We start from the raw sequence: 10,748 nt of genomic DNA on the forward strand, positions 1-10,748 counted from the left end.
AATGGGGCAAGATTTGCACAGCCACACCAAATGCCCACACTACCTGCCAAGGTCAGGAACTGGGCCAAGGGCCATGGCAAGGCGGGGGGGAACGCGGATGTGGTGGACAAGGGGCTTAACAAGGGAAGGGTGGGGTCGTCCTACAGAGAAGGACAGAGGGTGCGGGCTGAACAGCTGGGCGCTGAGGCCGCCCCTGGCCAGTCCAAGCTGGAGGAGGGCGGAGGCCCTAGCTGGGTGCAGCGGGCAGGTGGGGGGCAGGGAGGAAAGAGCACAGGGAAAGCCTGAGGGGAGGCTGGCAGCAGGGGGGAGGTCTGAGGGGCCCCCAGAAGTGAGGGTCATGTGGGGGGGGTTAATAAAAGTCCACCTTCAACTTCTCCAGGGTAGAGGCATCAGGTTACAGTTAATTCCTCCACGGGTGGTGGCTGAACACGGTCTGGAGCTCTCCTGCCACCTGGGGTCACCTTGACCTAGTGGCGGCCCCTCTCTGAGCCACAGAGGATTAGATGAGTGCTGAGCACTGTGCCTGGAATATACCAAGTGCCCAGTAATGTTAGCACACCTTTACAGGGTGGTACCCTGGGCCGGGACCACATTGGATCCTCACAGCACCCCTAGGAGGGAGCATCTGTGGTTATCTCCATGGTACAGTTAGGGAACCTGAGTCACAGAGACGTTAAGTAACCTGAAAGTGGCAGAGGCAGGATTTGAACCCAGAGTCTGTGTTCTTGAGCTTCCCAACATGTATTCAATGCTTAGTATAAGCTTTACCTACATCGTGCTATTGAGCCCTTACCATCGTTGTTGCAGGGAGGTGCTGTCTTCTAAAGAAGGCACTGAAGGACCAGAAAGGTGAAATAATTTCCTCAAGGTCACACAGCAAGGAAGGGGCAGCCCTAGGACTCGAACTCAGGTCTGTGTCACCCAAGGGCCATGTTCACTGTCATGGGGACTCCAGAGCAGCCCCAGGCCCCTGACAGCTCTTGGGGTAGCGTGAGGACCCAGGGATGTCAGCACGTGGCTGAGGTGGGTGTGGGGGAAGGTTCATCAGATGGTCCCCGAGTGAGGGAGGCGCTGGCAGATTGCAGGACCCAGATAGGCTGGCGGGGGGGGATTAGGTGGCATTACACTGCCACAGACCCGGACCTGACCTGGGCCCACCTCACCTGCAGATGTCAGCAGGAAGGAGAAGGTGAGGAGAAGCCACATTGCGAAGGAGGGGCCAGGGCTCTGCTGATGTCTGGGGAGGGGAGAGAGCAAGCGGGTGTGAGGTCGGACCCTCCTGCCCCCACCTGGATCTCTCCAGACACAAACTCATCCCACCTGCTCTTAAGAAACCCCTTTTCACCATCCTTGTTCCCCACCCCAACCTGCTCTTCCTCCCGGGCTCCCCATCTCCCCAGGGTCTGCTGTTTCTCCAGGCACCGGGACAGACGCTCAGGTACACCCACAGCCTGGCAGAGCCCAACACCATCCACTTACCCCAGAGCTTTGGCTCAGGATACATTCTTTCCCCAAACCCCATACCAGCCTCTTATCTGGCCTCTTGGGTCCTCCTCACTCAAGTCCCACACCCCTCACAGCCTGTACCCCTACATGGCTCCACAGGACCCCCCTACACCCGGAGCTGACCAGGTCCCTTTTCCACTCACAGCTCTCACAGACCCCTGGCACCCCCGGGATAAAGTCCCAGTCCCCCGGCCCCACTTGCGGGGCCATGAGTGGCTTCTCCCCTTCTAGCCCCTCTGGCCGGGTCTCTCATGACCTTGCTCATCTAGGCTATCTCTTCCCATTTTCCTTCTTGCAATGTCATGCCTCCACACTTCTATTCAGGCTGTTCCTCCTCCCAGGTATGCCAGTCCCTTCAAGGGCCAGTGACTCTCTGAGTCAGTGGTGTCTGCCTCCCCTTCCAGACCAAGAACTCCCTGAGGGCAAGCCCAGCCTGACTGGACTCTGGATTCCCAGCACTGCCCAGAGCCAGGCAAGCTTTGGGCTCGAATTAAAGCCCTTTCCCCCCGCATCTTCCAAATTCCTATTTGTCCTCTGAGGCTCAGCCCTCACCTCTTCCGGGAGACCCTGATACCTAACAGGTATCTCTTCTGGGTCCTATAGTGCCTGTTCTGGTTCCATCCCCAGGAATGCTCAGGTCAGGTCCTCTCTGTGTCCCCAGCACTACCCAGCCAGGGGCCAGGCACACAGGAGGCCTCAGGGAGATTGTGCTGAGCTGACCTGCACACATGATAACTCCTGACCTTGTTCCTGGCTCTGGTGCAAATGCTTTAGAAGACGTCCTCCTGATTTACTCCATGCCCTCCCCCACCTCACCACTGCAGCTCCCTCTTGCATCTCCAGGACATTTTCTTGGTTCAGGCTCAACTGGGTGCCGCAGCAAAGAACACATTGACCTACCCAGGTGCCCTTGACATGCAAATCCCTCAGGGCAGTCCGTGTCTGCTCCCTGGAGCCAGGGCATCCCATGTCTCCCCTAGACCAGGGAAGACCTGTGTCTCTCCTCACTCCAACCCCCCTGCCCCATCTCAAAGATCTCACCCCCTCCAGATCCTCCAGCAGCATCTGGGGTAGCTTGGAAGCCAGAAGAAAGCGAGCAGGCACATGAATGCCTGCATTTATAAGCTCCCACCCCCACCCGGGTCTTGGGTGAGGTGGGAAGTGGCTGAGAGTCAGGTTTACAGGCAGGGATGCCTAAGAGGCTGGTGGGGTGGGGGACAAGACCTACTGAGCATTTATTAGGCTGAAGCTTTCGTCTGAGTCTATGAAGAGGAATTTCCCTACCAAGGGCAGTTTGTCAAGGGGCAGGAGACGGTGGGGCAAGAGCAGAAACTTGGAGGAGATCAAACTATAGAACCAGGAGTCTGGAGCATGTGACCTGGAATCTGGGGTCTGGAGTGTAGAAACTGGATTCTAGAGTCATACTTCTTGTGCCTGGATTAGGGGTCTGGATCTTGGATTCTGGAGCTGGACCAGGATCCCCCAAATCTGGATCCCTGATTCTGGATTCTGAACCCTCTCTTCTGGATTCTGGATCTTGGATCTCTGATTCTGGACAGTGGATTCGGGGTCTGGATATCCAATTCTGGACCTTGGATTCTGGATATATATCCCCAATTCTGGATCTTGGAGTCTGAACCTCCCAATTTTGGATTCTGGATCTTGGATCCTTCATCTTTGATTCTGGATCTCCAATTCTGAATTCTGAGTTTGGTGCCTAGAATCGGGCACTCATGACCTGAAGTCGGGAGTGGATTTTGGAATGTGACTTCTGGAGTTTGGGTCTGGAATCTGGATCCTGGACTCTGGCCTTTGAGTGACGGGTCTCAGTCTTGGATTCTAGATCCAGGGCCTCTGAATCTAGAGTCCAGACTAAGAATCTGGAGTCTGATGTTTGGACTCTAGGACTTGAGGTTTTGGGGCCTGGAATATGAATGATAGATTTTGGATTTTGAGTTATGGGGCCTAGATTCTAGAGTCTGGGTCTAGACTCTGGGGGTTCATGGATTGACTTTGGAATGTGAAGTATGGAGTTTCAAATCTGCATTGTGGGGACTTCCCTCGTGGTCCAGTGGGTAAGACTCTGCGCTCCCAATGCAGGGGGCCTGGGTTCGATCCCTGGTCAGGGAACTAGATCCTGCATGCGTGCCTCAACTAAGAGTTCGCCTGCTGCAACTAAGACCTGGTGCAGCCAAAAACAAAACAAAACAAAACAAAAAAACCCCCCAAAACCAAAAAAACTGCATTGCATATTTAAGCGACTGGACTAGGAGACAGGGGCCTGGCTTCCATGATTCTGAGATTCCTAGACTCTTGACTCTAGGGCATGACTTTAGAGACTGGGAGACTAGAGTCTTTATTCTGGATCTTGCAGTCTTCATTCTGCATCCTGAGGCTTGAAATCTGGATTCTGTTTTCTGGAGACTGGAGATCATCATTAAGATGACCCAAAGCTTTGGGAATTTAAGTTTGTTTTCCAGTGTCTCAGGACCATAGAGGGCCCTGGGAAATTGTCTAGAGTCTATCGTGGCTTGTTTAAATAATGAGGAGGCACAAGTAGAAGGAGATACTGACCTCAGATCACCCAGTGAAAGATGGGACCTATTATAAGAATAGTTTCTCCCTGTTTCTGGCCCATCACATATATAGGAAGAGGCTGCATGATTGGGGTTGACTGCTAAGGACATCAGTGCCTAGGAGTCCCTGGCCCTTGATTTTCTCACAGATAATATGGGAGAATGATGGTATCTAAGCCCCCAGATGTCTTTCAGACATTCCAGAACCATAAACCCTTAGTTATTCCAGAATCCTAGGGTCTCAGTCATTCTAGAACCACAGACTTTCAAAAGCTCTAGAATACCAGACCTTCAGATTCTAGAATAGAAGGGCCTGAGATATTCTGGAAATCTAGGGCCTCAGATGCTCTAGAACCCAAGATGGTAAAATAGTCTAGAACCACAGATCTCTAGACATTCTAGAACCCTAGAACCTATCATCTTCAGATGTTCTGGGATTTCCAGATAATTTGGCTTCCCAGGCTAGAAGCTATTCTAGAACTACTTTGTCTCTTCATTTTGCCACAAATTCGTGTTCAAAGTCTCTGGACTCACAGTGGGCCACAGCTTCAACTGAGCAGTCTCTGTTTATGGAGTGTTGGCCTTGCATTATCTCATTTATCCTTCTGACAGCCCCGTGAGGTGTTTATTACGAATGGTTTCCTCCTTTTTTTTTTTTTTTTTTTTTTGGTTGTGCCGACATGTGGTGTCTTAGTGCTGGCACGTGGGATCTTAGTTCCCTGACCACGGATCGAACCTGTGCCCCCTGCGTTGGAAGCATGGAGTCTTGACCACAGGACTGCCAAGGAAGTCCCTCCTCCTTAATATAGAGGAGACTGAGACCCAGAGAGGGGCATCACAGCAAAGGTCACGACAGAGGGTGGGAAGAATCCAGTCTCTGTCTTTGGGAACACCTAGCTAGTTTGTTCATCTCCACCCCTAGAGGCACCTCCCTCTGTTGGAGCCAGGTGGTGGTGAGGGGTGATCATAACGAGGGCTTCCCGGTGCCAGGCTAAGCGCTTTCCATCAAGATCACACATGCTCCTCCCACCAGCCCACACAGGCAGGTATTGTAACCGTCTCCGTGACACAGATGGGACTCTGAACTCATGCCAGAGCGCAGCCCAGGCTCTTACCTGACCTGTGCGCAGGCTCCTCGGGAGGGCGCCGCGCCTCGCCTCGTCCCCGACACGGTGATGTCAGCGCCCCTCCCCCGCGCCGCACGCCCAGTCTGGCCGAGTTAGACTTGGGTGACCGACGTCCTCTGGGCATCTCCCCAGATGTCCTTCCCCTCCACTAAGGCCTGAGACCTGCCCTATTCCTCCTCCTGGGAACACTCCCTAGAGCCTTTCTTTCATCACCTCCATGGTTCAACCACCAACCAAGCAGTTCTCCTCCATGTGACTCTGAATTCCAGCCTTGGGCAGCCACCTGCTCCTGGGAGACACCCACCCCTGCCCGGGGTCTCCTCTCACTCACTGTGGCTTAACACATTTCTCTCTTTCCCCAAACTCTCCTCCCGCTTCCTCCCACGTTTCCCATCCCACAGCCCCCACTGTCCACTCAGTCGGGTGGCCAGATCCTCGAGGGTGCTGTCCACCCCTTCCCTCCCCTCATCCCCTACAGCCCAGCGGTACCCAGCCCTGTCCCTCTTCTCTGTCCCCTCGGTCTATTCCTGGACCCTCACCCCAGCCTCCACGGCGGCCTCCCACCCTCCAGTCTGTCCCCTCCTGTCCACCACCAGTTGGCTTCAGAAGGTCTCTCTATACACTCAGAGCTGACCCTGCCCCTTCCCTGCTCACAACCCTTCCATGGAGACGCCCCATCACCCCTGGACAAACGCCTTTGGCCTGCTCTTTGAGCCCCCTTGGATCCCCCTGAGGCAACAAGCCTCATCTGGAACTCTTGCCCCAGGGAGACAGTCACTGCATCCTGCCCACCCTGGGAGGGGGACTGGACTCTTGATGCCCCAGGGAACTCCTCAGGTAGTGTCGGCCCTCCTCTAATTTCATCTCACCACAACCCCCCCTCCCCCTTCATTATGGAACCAGTCAAAAGTAGAGTTTCAAGGGTCCTGCGCTCAGACCCTTGCTCCACTACTTGATGTTTTGGAAATTCTGGTAAGTGATTTCAGTTTCTCATCTTTAAAATCAGATAATTTTTTTTTTTTTTTTTTTTGCGATACGCGGGCCTCTCACTGCTGTGGCCTCTCCCGTTGCGGAGCACAGGCTCCGGACGCGCAGGCTCAGCAGCCATGGCTCACGGGCCCAGCCGCTCCGCGGCATGTGGGATCTTCCCAGACCGGGGCACGAACCCGCGTCCCCTGCATCGGCAGGCGGACTCTCAACCACTGTGCCGCCAGGGAAGCCCCCTCTGGTCAATTTTTATAAAGGCTGTGCAAAGTTTTTTGTTGAGGTATATTTTTAAAATTGCAGTATACACAGTGCAAGGTATAGATTTCAAGTGTGCAGTCCAATGAGTTTTGATAAATGCATGCACCCAGGTAACTCTCAATCTTGTCAAATTATAAAAAAGTTCGGCCTACTGTATAGCACAGGGAACTCTACTCAATACTCTGTAATGACCTGTATGGGAAAAGAATTTTAAAAAGAGTGGATATATGTTTATGTATAACTGAATCACTTTGCTGTACAGCAGAAACTAACACAAATTTGTAAATCAACTATACTCCAATAAAAATTAAAAAACATTTTTTTTGGTCATATCACTTCCCATTGTCTCTGCATCTACTCTTCCCTTCCCATCCCAGCAACCAGGCAACATTGATTAATTTTGCCTGTTCTAGAATTTCGTACATAAATAGAATCATAGTATATATTTTGTGTTTGGCTTCTTTCACTCAGCATAATGATTAAAAATTTTTTTAAAAAATTTTATTTATTTAGGCTGTGCGGCAGGTAGGATCTTAGTTCCCTGACCAGGGCTTGAACCTGCGCCCCAGGCAGTGGAAGCGTGGATTCTTAACCACTGGTCCGCCAGGGAAGTCCCTATTCACGTCATGATTTTGAAATGTCCTTAGATTGTTGTGTATATCAATACTTCTTTGTATTACTGAGTAGCATTGCATTGAGTGGATAGGTCATAGTGAGTTTGGCCATTCACCCCTTCATGGACATTTGGGTTGTTTCCAATTTGGCTGTTGTGAATAAAGCTCCTATGAACACTTCTGGCCGGTTGCCCCCTCCACCATTGCTCTAACATGAATACCTAGGAGTGGACTTGCTGGTCATGGGCTAGACATATGTTTATCTTTCTAAGAAACAGCCGAACTGTTTTCCAAAGCGGTTGTACCATTTTATACTCCCCCCACCCCCCAAGAAATGTGTGAGAATTACAGTTGTTCTACATACCAACCAATACTCAGTGCTGTCCATCTTTTTAATCTTAGCCATTCTGGTAGGTATTGTGTTTTGACAAGATTGTATATTCTTCAGATACTGGGTGCAATGTTCTATATATGGCCATTAAGTAAAGTTTGTTAATCATATTGTTCAAATCATCTATGTCCTTATCCATTTTTATCTTGTTTGTTCTATTATTTTTTTGAGTCACCTTAAAATCCTCTTTTTAACATTTTTTAATTAAAAAAAAATTTTGGCCACATCTCGCCACTTGCGGGATCTTAGTTCCCCAACCAGGCATCAAACTTGCTCCCTTGGCAGTGAAAGCACCAAGTCCTAACCACTAGACCATCAGGGAATCCCCCAAATCCTCTTTTATGAGTGGGGATTTGTCTATTTTACTTTTAGTTATTTCACTCTTTATATATTTGAGGATACATTAAGAGATACATAAAAATTTAAATATTTCCTTAAGAATAGATTCGCAGTATATTTATGAATATATTTATGGATATAAATTCTCATCAGTATATTCTATTTAGTATAATAATTATTATGGTATAATAACAATTCCTTATATTCTTGGGTCTCCAGTCTCCCCTCTCTCTGTCCTCAGAACCCCCCTTCCCCGCCGCCCCCCAGATTCTTCCCACCAGTCTCCAGCTACAGCAGGAGGGTCCTGAGGCAGCTACAAATCAAGAATTCTTAAAATGCATTTAAGAAGACCAAACCAAAATAAGTCAGTGAAAGCTACATAAACTAAATAAGTAAATCCCATTAATTTGCCGTTTGCTGATTTGACTTTTCAGAAATTGGACAACATCCACAGAATCAGTTCTCTTAACCTTCCAGCTATGTCTCGTTCCTTGGGGATCCTGTGGCGCTCCTGGTCAAGGCTCCCATTTCCCGGATGGGGAAACTGAGGCACAAGGAAGGAAAGCTATTTGCTGGAATCCCTTGGATGGGAAGGGAAGTAAGGAGGAGAGTCTGAGCCGAGCCCGTGCTTCTCTTAGACTTTATTTCTAGGCTTAGAGGAAGGGAGAAATGACGGTGAAAACCCAACTTTCTCTACCAATGGTAAGGCGGGGTCAACATTGTGCCACCAGGGGGCACTGTGTACAGGAAGATACTCTTAGCAGGACTGGACTACTGGGGATGGGGGAGGGGGTCTAGACTCCTGGGTCTGAAAGAGGAAGGCACTGGGAACCCAGATTCCTGAATCTCTTCAGCAGCTTATATTTGGGGGTTCAATTTCATGGGTCCCAGTCCCTGGAGTTAACTGGCCTGGATGGTTTTCTGTATCCAGTCTGTGAACTTGCAGAGGTTGGTGTAGACGCCTGGCACGTTGGGCTGGCCACACGGGGATTGTCCAAAGGACACAAGGCCCTGCAGGGACCCGTTGCAGACCAGGGGGCCCCCAGAGTCACCCTGTTGTGGAGAGACGGAGAATGAGAATCCAAAACACAGAGAGATGGAGATAGATGTGAGATCAGAAAGGAACCAAATGAGAAGAAGCAATGCAGGAGAGGGGGAAAAAAAAAAAGATAGCAACATATTCCTTAAACGTTCCATTCTAGAGCCCTGACCGCACCAATTCTGCTCCCCTACATCCTAACAGCTGGTAGATTCTCTTGGGTTTGTTACTGTTCTGTCTCTGTTTGTGTCCCTCCTTCTTTTTCTCCCCCTGTAGCTTATTTCTCTGTCTCAACGACTCCTGGAGTCTCTGTGCCTCTCTGCATCTCTTTGTATATTCTATTTTTGTTTTTTTTTCCTATTTCACTTGGCATTTCATCTCTATGCGTCTGTGTATCTGTTTCTCTCTGGGTGTGCGTGTGTGCATGTGTGTTTCTGCCTTACTGAATCTGTCTTTCTCTATTTCCGTTTCTGTCTTTCTTTGCTTCTCTTTATTCCCGTGTCGATTTCTCTCTTTCAGCCTCTCTCCCCGTTTGTCACACTATCTTCCCATATCTCTGTTTCTCACCACGGTTCCCTGTCCCCTCCCTTCTCCATCTCTCCCTGGATCTTCTCCCCTCTTCCTTTCTCCCGTCTCTCACATGGCAGGAGTTCTTTTGGTCCTGGCCTCCACCAGCGCAGAACATGCTGGGGTGGTACACCGGGGCATAGAGTTCACTGCAGATCTCCTCCGACACCACTGAGATATTCACGCATTGGAGCACTCTGGGCAGCCCGCCTGGGATGCAGAGCATCGGATTAGCCTCTCTGGCTGGGCAGAGAAACCCCTCAGAGAGGCCGGACACACCCACACTCCCGAGCCTACCATTCGCTAGCCGACCCCAGCCGGAAATGAGGCAAGAATCCCGAGCGGTCGGGCACTGTGAGGCGATGCTGATGCTCTGGATGGTGTCAGACTGGGGCACCAATTCTTCCAACTTGATGAGCATGAGGTCGTTGGCAAAAGATGCTCTGTTGTACTCTGGGTGCTGGATGGAGAGGTGAGCCTCCATCATCTTACAGCCTGGTTCATGGTCGTCCTCAAGACTGTGCAGGCCCAGCCCGATGGTATAGGAACTGAGGGCCACAGGGTGGGGGTGGCGTGGGGACAGAAGAGCTCTGTGGCTACTACACCGTTATCTCCATTCTTGCCTTCAACCACAGCCCCATCTCCAGCCCCTTACCCTAGCCCCGTCTTCCTTGCTAAGCACTGCGCTAAGAGCTACCCAACCTAAGGCACAATCAATAATCCAGGCTCAAGAACTTGCTTTAAGTCACTAGTAACTCAGCAGTTGAGCTGGGATTTCAACCCAGGACTCTGGAGTCCTTCCAAAGCAACACATAGCTCCCGCCTCCCTCGCAGAACCTTCCTCCACACTGGTTTTCACTTTTAGTACCCAGAGATTGAACCTATGAAGCGCTTCCCCTCAGCTCACCATACATCCGGGTCCTCCCTAGGACCCAGGCCCCGCCCCCGTCCCCGCCCCACCCTGCACTCACTTCTGGAAACAGTGTGCGGCTGACAGCACCCATTGAGGATGCACCAGGACGCCCCCGCAGAGAAATTCCTTTTCCAAGAACAGTGCCGCCTGCCAAGGCTGCGAGTGCGGGTGGCAGTCCTCGCCGTTTATGATGTGGCTGCCTCCACCCCAGGCGAGGGATCCTGAGGGCGGATTCAGGGTTGGGGGACGGGCTCAGAGGGGAACGGGGGCTTCTGGGGGCGGGGCTCGGTGCAGGGGCGTGGTCAGGCCTGGGGAAAAGGCCCAGAAGGCTGGACACTTACTCCTGGGGGCGTGGTCACGGCTTTCGGGGGCGTGGCCACAGCCCAGGGGCGTGGCCACGGTGCAGGAGCTAGATCAGGGCTTCCGAGGTC

General features: G+C 51.4%; 1 protein-coding gene across 1 annotated transcript; it reads right to left on the reverse strand.

Annotated features, from left to right (window-relative positions):
- Nucleotides 1-8,396: 8,396 nt before the first annotated feature.
- Nucleotides 8,397-10,415, reverse strand: LOC309795463 (kallikrein-4-like). The gene is made up of 4 exons (XM_082607835.1): nt 10,376-10,415; nt 9,702-9,952; nt 9,478-9,614; nt 8,397-8,851 (listed from the first exon to the last, which is right to left on the reverse strand). The coding sequence occupies exons 2-4, from the start codon at nt 9,889-9,891 to the stop codon at nt 8,699-8,701; spliced, it is 480 nt and encodes a 159-aa protein (XP_082463961.1). The 5' UTR covers nt 9,892-9,952; nt 10,376-10,415; the 3' UTR covers nt 8,397-8,698.
- Nucleotides 10,416-10,748: the final 333 nt, after the last annotated feature.

Source organism: Mesoplodon mirus, assembly GCF_964341445.2.
Source record: "Mesoplodon mirus genome assembly, chromosome: 19".
In the NCBI taxonomy this organism is placed as follows: domain Eukaryota; kingdom Metazoa; phylum Chordata; class Mammalia; order Artiodactyla; family Ziphiidae; genus Mesoplodon; species Mesoplodon mirus.